This window comes from Antechinus flavipes, chromosome 1, assembly GCF_016432865.1.
Source record: "Antechinus flavipes isolate AdamAnt ecotype Samford, QLD, Australia chromosome 1, AdamAnt_v2, whole genome shotgun sequence".
NCBI classification, from domain to species: Eukaryota; Metazoa; Chordata; class Mammalia; order Dasyuromorphia; family Dasyuridae; genus Antechinus; species Antechinus flavipes.
Genome location: NC_067398.1, coordinates 23,102,609 through 23,126,046, shown reverse-complemented (window position 1 = coordinate 23,126,046; position 23,438 = coordinate 23,102,609). Strand labels below are relative to the sequence as shown.

General features: G+C 34.7%; 1 protein-coding gene across 2 annotated transcripts in view; it reads right to left on the bottom strand.

Annotated features, from left to right (window-relative positions):
• Window positions 1-23,438, bottom strand: part of SYNPR (synaptoporin) — a 372,902-nt gene that overhangs the window by 167,898 nt on the left and 181,566 nt on the right. The window contains exon 1 of one of the 2 annotated variants that reach the window (XM_051980093.1): window positions 15,735-15,984. The exons of the other annotated variant lie outside the window; for it this stretch is intronic. Within the exon in view, the coding sequence (XP_051836053.1) occupies window positions 15,735-15,758 (24 nt within the window). The 5' untranslated portion in view covers window positions 15,759-15,984. Of the gene's footprint in view, window positions 1-15,734; window positions 15,985-23,438 lie in introns of those variants that run through there. 2 annotated transcript variants of the gene reach the window in all.

Genomic DNA, 23,438 nt, shown 5'->3' with positions numbered 1-23,438 from the left:
AAACTGACTGAATGACTTATAAGGGGTGTTTCCTGAATGAAGAAATAGGAAACAACTCTAAATCTCAATTTAATAATTGGTAATTAACATAATAAAAAGTAATCATTTCTCTCATAATCATACAAATATGTACTATTATCATGAATATTTCTATTTCAACATTTCAAAAAATTCATGATCTAAAATTTTGAGTGAACATACTTGCTTCACAAATAATGAATACAAGGGAATGGAATAATGGAAATATCATAAGGTCTGCAATTAAACTTGGACCCTGATTTTGACATTTAATATTTGTGTGGCCTTAGACAAGACGTTTAGCTTCTCTGTGTCTTAGTTTCCTCATCTGTAAAATGAGGATGTCTGAGTAACTTCCAACTCTATTCTGATGACCTCTCTATCATTGAATCTATCATTGTACTTTGAAAGTTGTAGTGGCTAAAAAATCCATTGCTTTTCACCCATTTTTTGATGCGCCTTTCTCATACATACTTAGATTGGTCCTTAGATAATCTTCATCCATTGCAAATGCTGATCTCATATGAGAAAGCTTTTCAGCTTGGTAACCCTTCCTGAATTTTTGCTCTATCATGAGCTTCCCCTCCATACTAGAATGGAATATCTGTATAGGTCATTAGTGGGTACTAATACAAATTAAAAGAAACATAGTTCAAATAATTATTTTTGCCCAGCATGCTGCTTCAGCACAGCTGAGCAATATGGAATAGATGAAAGTAAAATTAATTCTATTTTTGCATTGTACACTTAGGCAACATACTTTACAGTACCAGTAAACAATGTCCATTTGGCAAATAGAGTTCTTGACCAGAAACAAGTGGGTGAGATATAATTTGAAAAGATATAGTAAAGTAAGAAAAAAAGAGAAAATTTGGGTTTCCATATTTTTCCATTAATTTTGACAAATAGCATACTTCTCATCTTTACTTTGACTCCATTATAGGGAATAAAGGCAGAAAAGCATTTATTAAGTGCCTGCTGAATACTAAGTACTTTTCAAGTAAATCCTCACAACACTGAGCTATTGTTATCCCCATTTTACAGCTGAGAAAACTGAGTCAGATGGAGGTCAAATGACTTACCCAGAGTCATGCAGTATCAGAGACTGGATATAAACTCCTGTCTTCCTAACTCCAGACCCAGCTTTGCATGCACTACATTACCCACTTGCTCCTAGGAAAGGAGCAAATTCAATCATTCCCAAACAAAAGGAAAAAGATCTCTAGGTAACATGGACTAAACATGGCTTTGTCCCAAGATTCTGACAGAGATATGTGCTTCCTCTCTAGGAGGTCCTCCTTGGGATGACTGCTATGAATGCTATCCCTTTGCCTTGCCTCATGACTAGGATTGCCTCCACAGAGTGAATCAATTCTAATATTATTTTGGGTTTAGAGGCAGTTTGGCCATCACCTCCATTTGTGAGTTATACCCTCTCTCTTGGTGTAATTGCTCTGTAGTTGTGCTCCTGTGTGTCAATCACCATCAAAGTAGGAGCCATGGTAAACTTCAAAGAAGTCATGATATATTCCCAATAGGGAACCAATTTGAGGATGAGAGGATGAGTTAAATACTTCCGTTAATATAAGCCTGAAATGTGAGGCTTGTCTCCAATACAGTAACATCTACCATTAGCTCATTTTCTATCAGAACTCTTCCACTGATATTCTTCCCCCTTTCCTGAATTCTGGGAAAGTTTTCAATCTGCTTTGGCCACTGGCTTCCCATGACACTGGTAGCATAATCAATATAGACGTACCCATTGCAACTGGGTGATTGCTCATGCTTATCCCTACTTTCCAGATTATCTCTTGATTACAGCAGGACCTACTGAAGGCAGATTCTGTTGAAAGGTAAGGAATAGTGAGTAAGACCTCTTGTACTTCCCCTTTCCCTACTTTGCTTTGGGTTGGACCAAGTAAATCTCACAGTGGCACATTATATAATTTTTAAATAAATATATAGATATTAGGAAGAGTGTACATAAATTTTATTATTGATAATAAAAAAAAAGGAAACCACTGCTCTATGACATTGCTACACCTTTCACTTCTTTTCCATTGCTTTTATACCATGTAAAAAATAATCAAAACTAAAGCTCTGTGAGTTAGCATCAAAATCTATGTGTGTCCAGTGAGTCCTTATCCTCTTTTCTAGTTGTATTAATTTAGCATGCTATGGTAGAAAATCCGGAAGTCAGAAAAACAGCATCCTCTTCCATGTCAAATTCTATTTGCAAGTTACTATCTGTCTGTTTCTATCTCTGTTTCTTCCTGTCTGCCTATCTTTCTTTCCCCCCTTCTCACTCCTAGATAAGTGATAATAATATCATGCTAACCTTATAGAATTATTCTGAAGACTAAATTTGAAAACATAGATAAAATAAACAGATATTTTAATACTTTAGCCAAGTGTAAGATCTTATTACCTTCAAAAGCAAAGGATTCTTAAAGTTATTTTTAAATAATCATTTTGTCATCAGCTCCCTCAGTTTGATTTTTCATAGCATGATGGATTATGATATGGTGAGGTTATATTTTTATTTATGCAAAAGATGATGGTTCACCTAAAATTATTACTATCAATGAACATAGCAACAATAAAGCTGAGTATCTTTTCTGACTCAGTTCTTGCTCTTCTCTTTCTCCTTTTTTTTTTCCATTAGAAAACTCAAGTCATTCTCGAAATCTTTCAGGATTACCATTAAATAGAAATCGTTAGTTCTAACTACACACTTTAGCTTTAATCTAGCATGCTTAACTCTTAACTAGACATTTTATAGGATTATCACCAGCATTACTTCTTTTGAACTTGTAATTCCCACAATGCCTAATTAATAAATGGCATGAAGTAGATATCCCATGAATGCCTATCAAAATGAACTGATATATTGCTAAAAGCAAGGGCATGCTCTTTACTAATTTTGACGCATCTTGATTTTTCATGGTAGCAAGTGTAAATTGTGGAGAACATGATCAGTGAATTCTATTTTGATGAGATAATCCACAGAATAGCGGTGGGAAAGAAGGTTAGTGAAACAGTTTTAGATGAAAACTATTAAAATCAGGATGGGGTTGGGGGGGTGAACTTGAAGAATCTAAGAGAAAAAAAAATCTTCCAAATATTTCAAAAGTTGAAAAATTCTTAAATTAGTCTTTGGGATCAATTTATAATACAACCAGCATTCAGTGATAGAAGTGGCTAATCAGGAAAGAAGAGTTCCAGTAGGATGGGAAAAATGTGGACTAAAGAAGTTTATTTGAAATGTATCTTTGATATGAGAATGAAAATGATCTTATTCCTTTTCTCTGTCAGCATAGGCTAATGAGATGACTTATTTGTAGAAGTGATGAAATTAACCAACAAGGGAAAAAAAAAGTATTCAAGGATTTAGTCTCTGTGGTGAGTAGGTTGACCAGTAGACCAACATTATGGGAGTGGAAGAAGTGAATAGATCAATAATTTGTTTTCATACCATACTTCTGGGAAAGAAGAGCTTGGTCATATCTTGATACCACAAAACAATTTAATCCAAAACATAAAGGAAGTGGGGAGCAAAAAGAGTCGAAGTTGGAGTATCACAGTGCTGGACTTGAAAAGAGAGAGAGTACCTCAGATACTTGCTAACTTTGGAACCTCAGGCAAGTTATGTAACTTTCCTCTTATATTAAAAAAAGATTGGACTTAATGACCTTGATATCTTCCAAGATTCCTTTTACTTCTACAACTATAGTCTTATAAGCCTAGATTTCTCAAGAAGGTTGGTGGGTCATAATAGAAATTATGCTTAACCTAGAGGGAGCTCTCTCAAAAGAGAGACACCTTAAAATCCTGCTTTGATATATGATGACCTGGCTACCATAGATAAATATGTGATTGGCCAACTTTGAACTTCTATTTTCCATATATTCAATGGAGAGCATATGCGTAACAATATGAAATTTTTGTGTAGAACAAATGAGATAATATTGCCAAAGTTCTGTGTAACACATAAAGACCTATTTAAATTTCTGGTGGTATTTAATTATTATCATTATCATCAACTAAAATAGATGTGATTTACACATGTCTTCTCCATTACTACATATGGTATAACCTGAGATCTGTGGGAGGTACAAGATTCGTGCAAAAATAAACAAGCAGAAAAAATATTTTATGTGACTTTTCTTTTAGAGGCTCTAGTAGAGAAACACTTTACTCATATAACCTACTTTGCAATATAGTAGATAGCGTGTACTGTGCCAGATTCTATTTATTTGAGTAACCATCTCTTTTATGATGCACTCTCAGAGATTTATAACATGGATATAAAAGTTCTCTCTAGGATAAGATTAGTTCATCAAGATATTTTGGAGCTCCCTCACCATTTTCACACCTGCAAACATTTTTCTGGTTGAATGAGGAAACCATTTCCATTTGCTTTAAACAATCATGTTCAGTAAGAAATGAAAAAAAAATGATAGGTGCAACACAGGTGAGGGAAAATTCAGGCAATGTAGAAAAGGTACTTTCTTCTCCCACCTTAATCAAGACCACTACCATCCACTATTTCTATTCAATAAAAATCCATTCCAGTTTTTCTTTTTATTTCTTGGATGATCTTTTATTTCTGTAAGTATCAGAATATCCCAACAGTACTAATAGAGATGGTTAGTGGAACTGATCTCTGTATCAGTCCATTTGTGATGGGAACTGTGAAGAACAATGTACTCTGAGGGTCTTTTCTGCTTTGGACAAAGTGCCAGTGACTATTAAGGATGATTGTTATGGCAGCTAATGTCCATTAATTTATGATATGAGTGCTATAATTCTAGACTTGAGGTTAATAGATCTTTGTTTAGATTCTCTCTAAGACACATAAGAAATATATAATCAAAACTCTTAAACATCTATAAAATGAGAATGATTCTTGTACTATCTCCCATGATTCATGGTTGCTTGAGAGATAATTGCTTGGCACTTCCTAAATACACACATATACATATACAGATATAGATCAATAGATATGCACATGTATTAACTCAAGATACTTCTATAGATTAATGATTTTAAAAATTGATTAATATTTTTCTAGTTATAATTTTAGCCAGGACCATTTCTTGTATAAATTCTATGCAGTTTATAGAAAAACAATTCATTGTATTTTTTCTAACCCCCAAGTGAGAGATCTACCACTTTCATATCCCATTCTAGTATTGTGTGTTTTTTAAAGTTCATATTCATGATACCATTATCCTTAAAAATTTTGCAGGCTCTTAAACTGTTTCTTCTGAATATTATGTGTTTGTGCAATGAAGAACCCTTTCTTTAGTCTTCCATCTTAAGAACACAATGGAAAAATACTCATGATGGGAATGAATAGGCAGCAAGACATTACCAAAAAGTAATCACACGAAACATGTATGTGCAATAAAAAAGATGAAGTCTTCACATAGCAAGAATGAACTATAACCAATGGCCAACTAATGTACTTGCTTGATATTCTAACAACATTAAAAGATCTAAAGGATCTAAAGGATGCACTCCCATTGTTTTGGATAGAATCTGTTCAAAAGATTTGGGAGAATATGGATAACCATCCCCAAGGATGAAAGAGCTTAGATAGGTTAGGATTCATCAGCTCATCAATGAAATTATAGATCTATCAAAGCACCAAAGTATCCTCAGATAGAACACCTATCCCCTTAATTTTAGGTGCCCATTCACTGAACTTTTCTCAATAAACTTTCATTTCTCAAAGATCAGATTTGCATGCAATATTTTAAGTGAGACTGTAGAATTCTCTACTGTGACAAATATCCAAGATTAAGTCCCACTTTTCACAACCTTGTTTAACCCTGATGATGTGCTTTTGTTTGCTTTATTGATCCTGATTCAGAGCTCAGATACTAAGTATTATTAAAAAATCTTAATTGACATCTCAAAGTCTATCATCTTATAAGTATCATTTAAAATACTTTCTTTTACATTTGAAGTCCATCTTCTTCTCTTGGGCTCACTTATCCAAAGCAACATTGATAGTATTTGAGACATGATTTGGATTCAGGTCTTCTTCACTCCAAGCCTAATATTTCATCCACTGTGTTACCTAGCTGCCCCACATAGGATGAGAAGCAAGAGTGGAGAGGCTAGTGTTTCTTCCTTCCATATATAAATGCCAAATTAGATACCTATAGCATTGATCTCTAGAGAATATTATTTGCACTTACCCATCCAGAGAAGTGTGCATGTATGTACACTTTTTGTTTTGTTTTTAAAACAGTTCTCATGAATTAAAAAGCAGTTTTAATGAAGTCAGGGCAGCATAATTTTTTAAATCACTTATGAAATATTTTTAAAAGTCAAAATTAAAAAAAATAACTTTTTGTCAATTATAGCCCTTTGCTCTGCATTTATTTATCATCTCACAGAATTACAGTAAATTAAGTTGGCATGATTTCCTGTTGAAGAGATCACTTTGTCTTTGGCTAATATGATATGCTGATCTTTATATTCAGTGATACTATTCTTTGTCAGACATTTCTTCATCTTGTCAGGTAGAGAAAAGTGACTCATTCTTCTTAGTTACTGGAATTTGATCCAGTTAACTTAATTGGAGTAGGATAGAAAGAACACTGGGCTTGGGACCAGGAATCTATGTTAGAATATCAGCTCTTTTATTTACCCATGTGAGTATGAGTAAGTCCTTTAACTCTCTAGGTCTCAATGACCACAAATGTAAAATGAAAATTGAACAAATGTTTGATACTTCCAGCTTGAAATCTATGGGTTTGATTTTGAAATTTTCAAGGCTATTTGTATTAATATAAATATTTTCCCATTCTTCTTTTTCATCTCCTTAACCTTCTGCTTACTCCATCCCTCAACATACGGCCTGTCATTAAAAAAAGATTCAAAAAATAATTTGTGGCTCATAAGTTCTTGTCTTTCCAATGAAGAGTTTTGGAGAAATAACCTGTATTGTAAATAAAGAGAATAAGACTAGGAAGAAAGGTAGTCTACCATTCAGCTTGGCCTATGTATTGAAGCCAAAATCAACCAGAGAATTCAAGACAAATCTGATCTGAATTGGATATGCTTTGTCCTAGTTATTCTTATTTTTCTCATTACTTGTAGCACCTTTTCCCTGCGTGAGGAATCTCAGTCCCAACTCCTTTATTTTTCTTCCTCCTAATTCTATGAAAAGTTTAGCACGCCCTCTTAGAATATAAAGCAACAAAGAGTTCAAGATCATTTCCATTAGAGAAACAGTACTCGATTTTTTTTCCCATGTGACCATTCTATTTCAAAAGACCATAATGACATTAATAAGCAAATGATCTCCATCTTGCCCCCTTTTCTGAAAATTTAACATGCATTTATTAAGCGCCTACTATGTTCAAGGTACTATTCTCAGCATGAGATATAGACAACAATGACTAATTTGCAGCCATCATCTTTTATATACAATCAATTATCTTGCCAGAATAATTAAATTTTGCTACCAGGAAAGCAGGCCAATATTGAAACTAAGGGCACCATATCTAGAAGAGAAGAGAAGGAAAACAGAGGCCATTGTTGTAAGAATCTAAGCAAAAATGGATGAATGAATAAGCATACTGTAAGCTTTTTTCTTCAAGAACTGGATGCAACTGAACAACAAAATTTTTTTCTTGGTCTTTTTCAGGGAAAGCCATTGGGAGGGAGTCAGATTTGTAACAAGGTACTATTCCAAGTTATTACTTCAACTTTAGCAGTGGAAACATTGCTATGACAGCTAATTTCTCCTTCTGGTGAACTGAATTTGTCTTAATAACTTTTTTAATATTTTATATCATGTATCAGAAAGGTGATTTGGGGGCTCCTTTTGTGCTTATACAATAAAGATTGATTCACACTGCTGGCCCCCATCTTCCTTGGGAGTTAAAATATTTGGAAAAGTACATTGGTTTTCTACTTTTCAGGAATAGACTTAAAGAAGTGAATGGGGGGCTCAGCAACTGCTGAGCAAATGACTCCTGATAACTTATATGCTTATAAAAATAATTCACAACATCATATGCCAAACCCTACAGCAGGTTCTAGATAGCTCACTTGGGAATAAGTCCATTTTAGTAAAAAAGGAGTTCAGAGTTATCAGAGAGACAAAAAGAGAAACAGAGACAGATACAATACAAAGATTGAATTATTGCTAGAAATATCATGCCAAAATAAAATCCCTTTAAGAGGATGCAGAAATTCTGTTAGATTAATTGCTATACGAAGGAAGATTGTCATAGGATTTCCAGCTAAAAAGGATTTTAGACATTGTGAAATCCCCTAACAATAATAACAAGGTAGGCAGAGTGGATCCAGGACCTCTTTTGATCCTCACACCAACCTAGTCTCGGTGAGTACTATAGATTTTACACTATCTTTTTCACTAAAGAAACTTGGGCTCAGTGATGAAGCAATATTTAAGATACCACAGCTAATAACTGCTAAAGATCGAATTTGAGTTCAACTCATCCTGATTCCAAATTTAGCACTTTATTCACTCTGTCACCCTATTATCCATTTTATAGATCTATCAATAAACATTTAATAAATTATCTGGAAGTTGCCAGGCACTAAGAATACAGAAATTAAAAAAAGAAATGTTTACTGTCTTCAAGGAACTTCTATCCAATTGAGGGAAGTGGCATGAGAATAATTACATGAAAAAGATGTAAAATATTCATAGAAGGTATTTTTTGAAGGAGAACACTAATGGTTAGAGAGGGGCAGGAAAGGCTCCATGATGAAGTTCCAGCAAAACTTTGAACAAAACAAGTGATTTTAAGATGCATAAGTGATTGGACAGTGCATTACAGGTATAAGGGACATCCATTTCCAAAGTGTGGCAACGGCAATGGAGAGTTGTTTGTGAGGAATAATAAGTAGGTTTGGCTGAATCATAGCATACAGAAAAAGGACTAATGTGCAGTCAGGTTAGAAAGGTAGGTTTGGGGCCAGGTGGTGAGGAGCTTTAAAAACTAAACCAAGGATTTAAACTAGCAGTCATGCCCTCCTAGTCTCCAAAATCATCAATGGCATCTTTTAATGGCACCTACATTTTAACCTAAATAGGTTATAGACAGAGAATTCTGTTGCAATTATTCCTAGAAGCAAAATGATGGTCCATTCCATAATGGAATGAATTTATCTGTTTTAGGACTGGCTTCATCTCAAACCATAGTGACATCTATATTAGCATTATCAATGGCATTGTCAACCTTATGGCTTTTGGGGGCTAGGATTTTATAAAACTGCAAAGGTACAAACGTAATAATTCATCTGTTTTCTACAGTTTACCTAGTGCATTAGTGATAGAGCGGCTTAGATTTTCAGTCCCTCTTACTCTGGAAACATTTATAGATTGATTCTATCAGGAGCGCTAAAGCTTTTTGGTATTCTTGGCCCCTGGGCAGTCTGGTGGAGCCTATATATGTCTTCTCAGATCACATTTTTAAATCCACAAAATGAAATATGTAGGAGTACAAAGGAAACAGATGATATTGAGACAGATTCAACAAAGTATTAAAAACAACAGCAATACAAAGGCATGTTCAGAGCTACCAGGTTAAAAACTCTAAAGTAATTCCAAAGTCCATCAGCTTTTTGTTCTGGCTTTCAGTCTTAATATAAAAATATGTGTGTGAGTGTGTGTGTGTGTGTGTGTGAGAGAGAGAGAGAGAGATTAGAGAGAGAGAGAGAGAAAGAGAGAGAGAGAGAGAGAGAGAGAGAGAGAGAAACAGAAGGACAGAAAGAAAATCAGGGACACAAAGAGAGACACAGAGACAGAGAAACAGATGGAGACAGAGTCAGAGACAAAGAGAAATACACAATGATAGACACACACACAGACAAAGAAACAGAGACAGACAGAAAGAGACGAGAGACAAAGAGGAGGAGAGGGACAGAGAAGAGAGAAGGAGTCACAATTTGTGGAGAAGGAATAGGGAATGGTAAATAAAGTGAAAAAGTACATAGCAGAGAACAAAAGAAAAATGAAAAAACAAAGAAAGGCTGAGCAGCTTTGAAAACAATATGTAGTATTTATTATAAAGGTTTTCTTGAAATGGAAATTTATTGTTTTACATTGAATCCTCTCATAATCTGCTGTGTGTCTTTTCTCATTTTGTATTAAATGCAAAAAAAAGATGAGAGAAAGAGAAAGAGAGAGAGACAGAGAAAGATTGTTTTGTTTTTAAATGATCTATAATTTTGTTAGAGAGATTATTTTATTTTAAAATTATCTATAATTTTGTTAAAGGGATTATTTTATTTTTAAATGAACAAAAATGGTTTTGTTAGCATAGGTATTCCTTATATTGATCAATATCAAAACATTCTCCATGTTCTTCTTGATTTCCATAATTCACCCCCTAGTAATCACCTTTTTGGAGGAAGTTCTGTTCAGCCTTAGTAGACACTTAGTCTGTCATTAGCCAATAGTCAAAGACTTTCTAATTTGGAAGACCTGCTAGAGCTTACTGTTCATAGATGTAGCTTTGGAGATCAAGAGACCACCTCCTTTAAAATCAGGATCTGAATGAAGAGTGTACTTACATGTTCACATCTACACACATGTAAGAATGCACACACAGAGGCACAGATACACAGACACAAACATACAGATACACATACAGAAAAAAGAGACATAGATACACACACAGACACACACAGAGGAACAGACATATACAGAGGCACAGATATATACATATACCAATACACACACACAGAGGCACATAGACACTCAAACACACACATACACAGATACATAGACACTAAGATAAAGAGAGAGATACACACAGAGAGAGGCACAGGCACACAGATACACACACAGACACACACACACAAAGATCCACAAACACATAAACACATGCACATGTAGCTGCCCTCTTTCTATTCACTTTTAGAATTCCTAGCTTCCATCAAGGTTTAGCTTAGATTTTATATCTTACATTGAGCCTTTTCTGATCTTGCCAGTTATCAGTGCTCAATACTCCCTCATCCCTCCACATTAATAATAGCTAGCATTTATAAATTATTTTCCTTTTTTTTCATATTTCCTTGTCCCTCTGTACATTGATGAGATGGTATGTTCCATTAGAAAGAGTGTCAGAACTTGAGTTCAAATTCTGACTGCCCCTTATTCCCTATGTGAACTTGGGAGAGTCATTTCTCTTTTCTAGATCTCACTTTCCTCATCTGTAATAAGGAAGAATTAGACTAGATGACCTTAAAGTCCAATTCTGAATTTATGAAACTGGTGCCGTGTCTTATTTCCTTCTCAAACCCTCATTCCAGTTTCAAAAGAAAGTAATAGAATGACTTATTTAGAAAGTGGTTTATGAACCTTAAAATGCTATGTAAATGCTAGTGATGATGATGATGATGATGATGATGATGGTGATGATGATGATATAAGCTACTGGAAGACAGTCATTGTTTCCTTTTGTCCTTGATATCATGGTACCTCTAATGTAATCTAATGTAGTAGATATTTAATAAATACTTCAGAAATGAATACATGCACATATGTTCATAAGAAATCATATCTAAATATGCAGGTTTTAGCTCCAGTTTTACTTTGAATTTTTACTTTCAAATTACAAGCAGCTTTCTATCATGCCCCAAATCAGGTTTATAGTTCAAATTCACAATACAGTAAAAACATGGTTGGGAAAAAATAGTAAGAAAAAGTATTATTTCTTTTGCTGTTTATTTTCAATTCTATTATGTCTCGAAGGAAGACAGATTTTATCAAGATCCTGAAAAATAATCAACTTTAGGGGAGAGTCTATACAATCGTTTCCAGGTGATGACCTCCATATAATGAGATACTTGAGTTGGACACAACTTATTTAATTAAAAGTAAATACTCATTTGATGGTAGCAGGCGTGTAATCTCTTTAGAACATCATATAACTGCTTTGGTAATATAACTGGTTGGTATTTCTTTATTAGCATCAATTCTGCTATAATTCCCTTGATACTGTTTTGCCACTTAGCAAGACCCTACATACATACACACACACACACACACACACACACACACACACACACCCCTCCATAAATGAAAGTGGAGAGGGGCAGTAAGCATGAAAGTTATGATTTACCAAGATTGTTTCTTGAAAAAGTACCTGTTAGGTTGAAACCACACTTTATTGTTCACTCTGATCTTCTTTTAATTAAATCGATATCTACACAGAAGGCATTGTAAAGCAATAAGGTGCAGGAGATTACTCCAAAAAGTTAATATGAAGTTAACACATCAGTATATAACTTTGAATGCATAGAATTCATATTTTTGGACACCCTGAGTTATTTCTGTTGAATCTGACATAGGTACAATGAGATACAGTATGTCTTCCGGCAACAATTTCATCATCACTATTTCTTTGCTCTTTTGTCAGGACTGAAAAAAAGCAGGTTTGCCCCAAGGATAGCAAACTAACAGAAAGATTTTTTTTAGAAATAAAAACATCAGTTCCTTCGCTCTATACTCAAATTGAATTGGTTTTAAGAGAGATTTCAAATGTATTGATTCGATGTCAACTGCATTCTCCCCCCATGAGAATCATCTGAATTGCACTGGGGCTAAATGGATTTGAAATGGTGAGTTCAGTGTTCAGGTACAAAAGGAATATGCTTTGAGATTCTTAATTTACTCTTTGTCAAAGTGTTCAGAGTGTTTATTGATAGCTGAATTCATTTTCAAATTATTCCTGTTGTGTAGATAGCTTCTAATCTCAAGCCTGAAGTGGCTCCTCAACCCTATCAAATGATCCAAACATGGGAAGGAAATTTTGTTGGGCATGGAGAAGAACTAAAAAGTTTTCCATAAATAAATCAAAGCAAATATAATAGTATTGGGTGAGATCAGGGTAGGGAAGATGGGATAATGTCAAGATGATGAAGACAATAATTATTAATTTTGTTAATTGAAATTTGTGTCTTTAAATCTTAAAAAGGATTTAAAGACAAGAGGAGGAATCATTATACTTTTTTTAAAAAAACTTCTCCTTTTACCTGTTTTTTGTTTTGTATGTTACAGTTGCATCTACAAATTTATAGCTGCAAACACTAGAAATAACATACACACTCTATGACTCAAAATCCATGCTGTTTTTATGGTGAAAGAGGAATCTTGACAAGAAGAGGGAGTTTCTATGGCTGTTAGAAAAGGAAAGAAAGAAGGAAAGGAAAAGACAAAAGGGTATATTATTTGCCAGCCCCCAACAACTGTTAAAAAGCTGGTAGTTTCTTTTCAGCTGTGCTTCCAAAAGTGCCATATCGACAGCCTCGTGGCCACAAACTCACATGAGAATCTTGTCTGAGGAAGTGAAATTCCAAGAGAGAAGTGTCATTGAAGAATGTTGATTCAGCTTTACTGAATATTATAAGCATCATTCTAAGGTTGTGGTTTTTATGTGTGTGTGTGTATGTGTGTGTGTTTATGTGTGCAATAAATAGCTCATTTAGCTTTTCCTTCAACAGAATTCTACCAATAGCCCTCTCAATTTGGTTCTGTTCTCATCTTGGGCTGAAATCAGCTTTTTTTAGTGTGGTATTTTAGGCCATTCAGGACTAAAACTCAAGAACTCTACAATTAGCTCCCAATCACAAGCCCCTAACAGAACCTTTTTTCCCCTCAGATATTCAGGGTTTTAGTCAATGATCCCTTATGTAGATAGCCCTCTCCATTTAAGAAGGAAACAAAAATACATCAGTCAAACCTAGTGCCCAAATCCCCAAGGAAATGGACAACCTGTGGAACAAGATAGATAGGATGAAATAGACATTACCCTTTTGGAACCTCTGCAAGGATTTATGTCCCTGAAATTGCCTAAAAGGGAAGATAAGCTCTGTTTACAGCTAATGACTCTCTCTCTAACCTGTTACAACAGCTGGGAAATGAGGACGATTGTTGAAAATGTGAACAGTCATGGGGAGAAAAAACATGATCAATGTCTTCAAGCTTGCATAGCAGTAATTGCTAAGAGTCCTGAGCTAAAAGTTGTGCAGGAACAGAAAGTCTTTTGCAGAACACTGAGTCTCCAGCCAGAGTATCCTTCCTAAAGATAATGGGTGACTCTCACTTCTTTTGGATGCAACCAAGGGAGTTTTATTTTTTTTCCCAAGTGGAAATGGATTAACTTGACACCCTTCTATTTGGGATAAATGTTAGCTTTCTTTCAGGATATTAAAGAGGTAAGAGGGAAGAAATCTCAGCTGGGAGGGAAAAAATGAATTATAGCATTTCTAGAAGCCCATTACTATTTTTGAATTTAAGTTTTTAAAGGACTTTGGAATTGAAATACGGTTGACTATATCCTGAAGGAAGTCCTTGCCTATGAGCTAGAGATGTGGCAATTCCAACTTTGAGATCAAATCCCTTGGAGATGCATGGCCATCCGTGCATTTTAACATCCCCTTATGACTCTAGTTTATCTTTTAATGCAAGAGTTCTTAATATGTATTCCACAGGCAGCCCCTCTCAAAGGGATTATATATAGAATTTGAGGGGTGGTATCTATGGGAAAAATTGCATCTTTATGATTGGTTTCCTTTGTAATTCTATAAATTCTATTTTCCATATTTAAAAAAAATAATATTCTGAGAAGAGATCCATATTCTTCACCAAACTACCAAAGGAGTCAATTACACCAAAAATAAACAAAAAAGAACAATGGCTTCTCGTTGTTAATTTGAACAACTGAAAGACAAAGGGGGTTTAATTAATATATATATTCAAAATGAAAGTTAAAAAATATTACTCTTCTATCTCCAAAACAAAAAAGAATGATGATCAGATTATCATCTGGGGTTGGCAGTCGTATTAATAGACTTTTTCCAGACTGGTGGAGCACTGTTGAACAAAGCTGACTTTCCTCTTCCCCTCATGAAAGACATTTAACTGCTCATCATATAAACCAATGATAATTTTACAGTAATTGTATTTTATTTTATGCATACTTTTCTCTTGTCTGGCTTGAGCCACACTGGCATTAGGGCAGGATGCCAAGGGATTAGACAAAGCCTGGCACACCACATACGATGCAAAAAGAAAAGACTGAGCAGAAAAAGGATCCAGTCAATCTAGATTATGCCCTGCCACAGAAGGGGGAGATGGTCTAATTGTGATTTACTTTAATGGTCAGCACTAGTTTTCATTAAAACAATTTTCAACCCTCTTCAATGCACAGACACCCAGATCCAGCTTTGTAGGAAACTTGTCACTACCTAAGAATTGGTACCGGATGGAATTCAGAAACAGCCTCCAACGTCCCCCACAATGGCATTTGCAACTTCTTAGTGGACTAAACACAAAAATGGAAAAATCTCTGGAGAGCCACTTATAAAAGAAACTTTAATTAAGTGGTAAGCAGGGTGTAGCACAATTACTGTATCTGTGACAATGAAAACAACATTTCATTTTTATGGTGCAAAGGATAAGTTTGTTCAAATACTTTCCCCCCCGTGAGACCACATCACACACACACACACACACACACACACACACACACACACACACACACACACTCACCCCTAAATGGAACTTATCCAGAGACCACCAAGAAGTCATCTACAAAGATTACCCAAAACATGTTACTTGGGATAAAAAGAACACAGTTTCAGGCACACACACAATCAGATAAAGCTTGTTGGAAAAAGCAATCATAGCTATTCGGATAGATAAAAAAACTTACCGGAGCAAATATCACCATACACATTTACAAAACAATTGATAATCCAACTTCCCTCTCCAGAAAGCAAGCAGAGGCTGTCTCATGCTAAAAAGGAAGGCTCCCAGAGCTTCTCAGTCTCCAGTCTCACCAGCGTCTTGTCCCTCTTGCTTATTTTTATGAAGCAGATAAGGAGAGCCAGAAAAATCAATGCTGAGGGAAAGTGAGATGTTATACCAATCAGGAGGCAGCTTCAGTCTTATTTGCAGGGGGATGGCAAAATGGTCATATTATTAGACAGTGACTGCACACACACACACACACACACACACACACACACACACACACAGAAGCAAAGTACAGGAATCTGAGACTTTCCCCCTGGTGAGATGTGGAATTCTTTGTTGTGCTGTAGTTCTCACCACTGTGGGCTCTCTGGTTTGGCTCATTACTGAGTACTATAAATGCAGAGCTGCTTTTTATGAACATACACCCTCATTAGGCTACCCATCCTAAAACATAGGCATGTCTAGGGGAAAATGGGCAGGGGAAAAAACATTTTTTGGAGGGGGAGGAAGAGGGAGAAGCTATACAAACCTTGCGAGTACATTTGAATACATTATGTTTTAGGAGCACTTAAACATTTATGTCTGGAAAAATAACCTAAAACTCCTCTTATTTTCCCAGAAAATAAATGTCAACTTGTTACTGAAACATTCTGAAAAATCATTCTTTTAAATGATGTTAAATATGAAGAAATAAGGTAAGTCCCTTGAGAATAGACATCACTTCATTTTTTTTTTTGTCTTTGTAACCCCAACACCTGGTTCCGTGGGTAAAGTGGGGGCTTAACAAATGCTCATGAAATTTCTGCTCTTTTTAATTACCCTATTTAAGATCCATAAGACAGGGACTATTTCTAATTGTATTTTTGTCTTTGTAGTTTCAGTACCTAGCACATACAAACACCAAGAAATTTAATAAATATTTGTTGGATTTTTTCTGGTAGGATGTAAGCTTCTTGAGGGCAGGAATTATTTCTCTGTTGTCTTTGTAATCTTAATGCCTAACACTAGATAGGCATTCATTAATTGATTAATTTCTCCAGAGGGCAGGGTCTTTTTTACCCCTGGTACATAGCAGGGTACCTGGCACATAATAGGTAATTGATAAATGTTTTTGGAATTAAATGGAATTGAATTAAACATCTGAAAAATGAAGAAGGGAAGGATTGGAGCCCATTCAACACAAGGCCCACCACCCAGGTGAACTCTCATAATATTCTGCTCCATACAAATTTAAATAATGCCTCAAATCAAAATTTGGAGCAGGAGAGTCGACAATAATTCAGAGTGATATATTTTTTTAATCAAAGAAAACTAAAGAGGTAGGCAGGAGAAGACTGTAACACTGGGCTGGAGATCTGATAGAGGTCTGGAACATGTCCATTAGCATAAGGGTGCATTCATCTATACACACATAACAACATTTGTCACAGCAGCAACAGCAACAGCTACTGGGTACATATAGTGCTGATTGGCAAATCTATTGCCCATATGCAACTTTGGGTTATAAATAAGGGAGAGAAGAGTTCTTAGGATTGGTCATAAAGGAGTAAGGGTCCTGGTCATAGTAAAGCAAAGAAGAGCCTTAGTGTTCAGCAGCAGAGATCCAGAGGCTCTTCCTTGTAAAGACCAGAGTCCGACTAATACATTGTTGGTGGAACTCTGTATGTATCCAAACATTTTGGAGAGCAATTTGGAACTGTGTTCATGAAGTTTTCAAACTGAGGCAGCTACGTGGCACAGTGGACAGAGCACCGGTCCTGAAGTCAGGAGGACCCGAGTTCTAATCTAATCTGGCCTCAGATCCTTAATACTTTCTAGCTGTGTGACCCTGGACAAGTCAATTGCAAAAAAAAAAAACCATACACACAAAAAGTTATCAAACTGTGCATACCCTTTGACCCAGCAATGTTTCTACTGGGCTTATATATTAAAGAGCTCTTAAAGGAGGGAAAGGGACCCACATGTGGCAGCCTTTTTTGTAGTGGCAAGAAACTGGAAACAGAATGGATGCCCAGCAGTTGAAGAATGGCTGAATAAATTATGGTATATGAATGCTATGGAATATTATTGTTCTATAAGAAATGATCAACAGGATGATTTAAGAGAGGCCTGGAAGGACTTATATGAACTGAGTCTAAGTGAAGTGAGTAAAACCAGGAGATCATTATACATGGCAACCAGAAGATTATACAGTGATCAATTCGATGGACAGGGCTCTCTTCAACGAGATGATTCAAACCAGTTCCAATTGTTCAGTGATGAAGAAAGCCATCTACTCCCAGAGAAAGGACTGTGGGAACTGAGTGTGGTTCACTGTAGAGGGCCACAGACATTGGGGGAACTCTGAGTGAGGTATAAGACCCTTCAGCTCAGAGGGAACCTGCTGATAATGTCTGGTTCAGCTCCCCCTCTCTCCTAAGGGCTCTCAGCCTTCCTGAGAAGTCAGAGGGCAGTGACATCTTGTGTTGTAATTAGAGCCAAGTGGTACCAAATGGCAAAATAGCAAGTTGTTTACGTGGTCCCACCTACTCAGTGTTGCTTTGGTTATATAAGGGTATTAGGGTATATAAGAATGAGAGAATTTGGAATAAACATACTTATGTTTGATCATCCATGTGAGTCTCACCTCATTACTCCTCCACTACGACCAAGGACTTCAGCTGTACTGAGGTCCTCTGGAGAGTTAGTCCCGATGGTATATTTTGACACCCCAGCTTAGGGGCTCTAGAAAGCACACAACAGTTTACAACATAGCATTTTCACCCTTTTTGTTGTTGTTTGCTTGCATTTTACTTTGCTTCTCCTTTTTTTTTTCCTTGTGTGACATGATAATTGTATAAATATATATACATGTATTGACTTTAACATATATTTCTACCATATTTAACATAAAAATGGCCAGAGTCCAGATGAGGAACACATTGACCATGTCTCCCAGGATTATTCCAGCTTAGAAATCATCAAAAACCTGTAGGTCTTGCAGAACTATTTTTGAAAAGAATAGCACAAAAAAGCCTGAAGCTTGAGGCCATGCTTCTCTATGCCCAGGTGAATAAAGCTCAACTTTAATATAAGGTTCAGAATCAAGTAATAGGATAGAAGAGGGAACAAACAACAACAACAAAATTTAACTATAAAAACTTCTTTGGTAGCGAAGAAAAACAAGTACTAAACTCAGAAGACAATAAAAGAGAAAGAACTACCAAAAAAAATCCTCAAATGCTAATTGGACCCAAGCATAACAAGAATTTCTTCTTTTTTTTTTCCCCATAATTATAACTTTTTATCGACAGAACCCATGCCTGGGTAATTTTTTACAACATTATCCCTTGCACTCACTTCTGTTCTGACTTTTCCCTTCCCTCCCTCCACCCCCTCCCTCAGATGGCAAGCAGTCCTATACATGTTAAATATGTCACAGTGTATCCTAGATACAATATATGTGTGAATTGAACAGTTCTCTTGTTGCATAGGGAAAATTGGATTCAGAAGGTATAAATAACCTGGGAAGAAAAACAAAAATGCAAGCAGTTTACATTCATTTCCCAGTATTCTTTCTTTGGGTGTAACTGCTTCTGTCCATCATTGATCAATTGAAACTGATTTAGATCTTCTCTTTGTCGAAGAAATCCACTTCCATCAGAATACATCCTCATACAGTATTGTTATTGAAGTATATAATGATCTCTTGGTTCTGCTCATTTCACTCAGCATCAGTTCATGTAAGTCTCGCCAGTCCTCTCTGTATTCATCCTGCTGGTCATTTCTTACAGAACAATAATATTCCAAAACATTCATATACCACAATTTACCCAACCATTCTCCAGTTGATGGGCATCCATTCATTTTCCAGTTTCAAGCCACTACAAACAGGGCTGCCACAAACATTTTGGCACATACAGGTCCCTTTCCCTTCTTTAGTATCTCTTTGGGTTATAAGCCCAGTAACAGCACTGCTGGATCAAAGGGTATGCACAGTTTGATAACTTTTTGAGCATAGTTTCAAATTGCTTTCCAGAATGGCTGGATGTATTCACAATTCCACCAACAATGTATTAGTGACCCTGTTTTCCCACATCTTCTCCAACATCCCGCATTATCTTTCCCTGTCATTCTAGCCATTCTGACAGATGTGTAGTGGTATCTCAGAGCATTACGAGAATTTCTGCAAAAATAAAAGAAATGGATGAAAATTGTAGAGAAAAACATGGAAATGAAATGAGAGTGAGGCAAGAAAATTATGAAAAGACAATTAATAACAGTAAAAGAAGTATAAAAATCCTGAAGGAAATAATAGCTTAAAAACTAGAATTTGTGGTTTGATTGGTATGGCAGTGAATAAATATATTAATTTAGTAGAATTGTAATTTTTATTATTTTGGGTCACCTTACCCATGAGCAATTAATATTTTCCCAATTGTTTAGAACTGACTTTATTTGTGTGAAAAGTGTTTTATAATTTAGTGTTCAGATAGTTCCTGGATTTGTCTTGGCAGGGAGGCTCCCAAGTATTTTATATTGTCTACAATTATTTTAAATGGAATTTCTCTATCTCTTGATGGGGGACTTTGTTATTAATATATAGTAATGGTGATGATTTATATGTGTTTATTTTGTATACCAAAACTGCTAAAGTTGTTGATAATTTCAAAAAATTCAAATAGGATATTCTAAGCATAATATCATCTAAAAAGAATGAAAATTTTGTTTCCTCATTGCCTAGGTTAACTCTAATTTACACTATTTCTTTTATTGTTTTACTTAACATTTCTAGTATAATATTAATAGGGGTGATAATTCTTTCTGATGATTGTGGATAAATATTATTTATCATTTTGAGGTAAATTCCATTTATATTATTTAGTGGGTTTTTTTTTAATAGGAATGGGTGCTATTTTGTCAAAGGCATTACATACTGAGATAATCATATAATTTCTATTGATTTTGTTATTGATATGTTCAATTATGCTAATAGTTTTCCTAGCATTGAACCAGCCCTACATTCCTGGTATAATACCTACCTGGTCATAGAATCTCTTTGCTAGTATTTTACTTAAAACTTTTGCATCAATATTCATTAGAGGAATTGATCTATGATTTTATTTCTATTTTGGCTCTTCCTGGTTTGTATATTAGCACCACATTTCTATCATAAAAAAGAATTTGCTAGGAGGACTATTTTTTTGCCTATTTTTCTAAATAATTTATAAGATATTGGGATTAATTATGTGTTTTTTTTTTTAAATTTTGGTAGAATTTGCTCATGAATCCATTTGGTCCTGAGGATTTTTTCCTTATTTTTCTCCATTGATGGGTTGGCCAATGTCTTTTTCAATCATTCAGGATAATTAATATTTTTGTAGATATTCATTCAGTTAGATTGTTAAAGTAATTGGTTAAAAAAACTCTTAATAATTGTCTTAAATTCCTTTTCTTTGGTGGTGAGTTTATCTCTTTTATGTTTGATTCTAGTAATTTAGTTTTCTTCTTTTCTTTATTAAAATCAAATTAACCAATGGCTCATCTCCATCATTAGGTTTTTCATAAAACCAGGTCATAGTTTTTTTTTTTTTTAATCAGTTCCATGGTTTCCTTACTTTCAATTTTGACTTGATTTTTTTTTATCAGGAGTTCCAATGTTGTTTAATTGAGAATTTTTAATTTATTCTTTTTCAAGTTTTTTTAATTTGCATACCCAATTCATTAATCTGCTTTTTCTCATGTACTGCTTTGGTTATATCACATAAATTTAGGTATTTTGTCTCATTGTTGTCATTTTCTTTAATGAAATTATTCTATGATGAAAATTCTTTCATGAAATGATCATTTCTATTATTTGTTCTTTGACCCATTTTAAAGGCTTATAACATATCATTTTCCAATTAATTTGTAATCTCTCTTTCCATTGTCCATTACCAAAAGCAATTTTTATTAAATTTTATTATAAAAAGGATGTATTTACCATTTTTGCTTTTCTGCATTTCATTGTGAAGTTTTTATGTCCTAACACAGTCATTTTTGTATATATGACATATATTATTGAGTAAAAGGTACATTCCTTTCTATTTCTATTTAATTTTCTTCAGAGATTTATCAGTCTAACTTTCCCCAAATTTTATTCACCTCATTATTTTCTTTCTTATTTTTTAGTTAAATTTATCTAGTTCTGAAAGGGGAAAGTTGAGGTCCCTCACTGGTATAGTTTTAGTACTTATTTCCTCATTCAATGCATTCAACTTCTTCAAAAAATTAGATGCTATATCACTTGGTGTATGTATGTTTTATACTGATATGACATTATTGTCTATGGCACCTTTCAGCAAGATAGAGTTTGCATCTTATCTCTTTTAATTTTATCTATGTAATTAGAAATATTTTTCTTTTGCTTTGTCTGAGACCATGATTGCTACTTCTGCTTTCTTAGTTTCAGCTAAAGCATAATAGATTTTGATCCAGGCCCATATTTCTACCCTGTGCATAGCTTTCTGCTTCAAAAATGTTTCCTATAAACAACATATTGGAAGATTCTCTCTCTCCCTCTTTTTTTAATTCATTCTGCTATTTGCTTTTGTTTTACAGGTGAGTTCATCTCATTCATATTTATAGTTTTGATAACTGTATTTCTCTCCATGATGTTTTTTTTTTTTTTTGCTTTTTTATCTCTTCCATTCTCTTACCACTTCCTTTTCCCTCCTTGCAAATGCTTTACTTCTGATCACCTTCCCTAATATACCTTCCCTTTTATCAATCCTCCCTCCCCTTTCTAGTATTCCTGTCCTTTTTTACTTCCTATAAGGTAAGATAGATTTCTATACCCAGTTGAGTGTGAATGCTTTTTCCTCTTGAGCCAGTTTTGATGAGAGTAAGCTTCAAACTTTACTCACCACCTTGGACTCTCATCTTTTTTTCCATTACAATAACTTTTTCACAAAATCAAAATGTTGCAAGGACCTATATGTGCAAAACTACTTATAGGAGCTTTTTTTGTGGTAGCAAAGAATTGGAACTCAAGAAGATGCTCATCCATTCAGGATTCACTGAATGGGTTGATGGCATATTGTATCATAAGGAATGAGGAAAGGGGTGATTTCAGAAGAAACATGACAAAATTCACATTCATATGTAAAGTGAAGTGAAAAGAACTGGAAAACCATTGTGCACAATAATTCTAGTAATGTAGTGATGATCCACTATGAACAATTTGACTACTCTGATCAATACAAAGACCCAAGATAATTCTAAAGGGCTCATAATTTAAAAAGGGCTATCTACTTCTGGAGAGAGAATTGATGAATTCAGGATAAAATGAGTCTTCATTTTTTGAAATATATCTAATATGGTAATATGTTTTTGCCTGATTTCACATGCCTAATTGATATCATATTGCTTGTTTCTCAGTGGGTGGGGGAAGTTGTGGGAGGGAGAGATAATTTGGAATTCAAAAAGAAAATTATGCTAGAAATAAATAACACATTTAAAAATGAAAACAAAACAAAATTAATAAAAGGACTAATAGATATGTTAAATGAATAATTCAATTAGCTTATCAAACATTAATCTGCCCATTATATATTGGTCACAATGCAATGTGCTAAACATATAAAGACAAAAAAAAAAATAGTCCTTTCCCTTAAGTACCTCAACTGCATTTTGTTGTGGG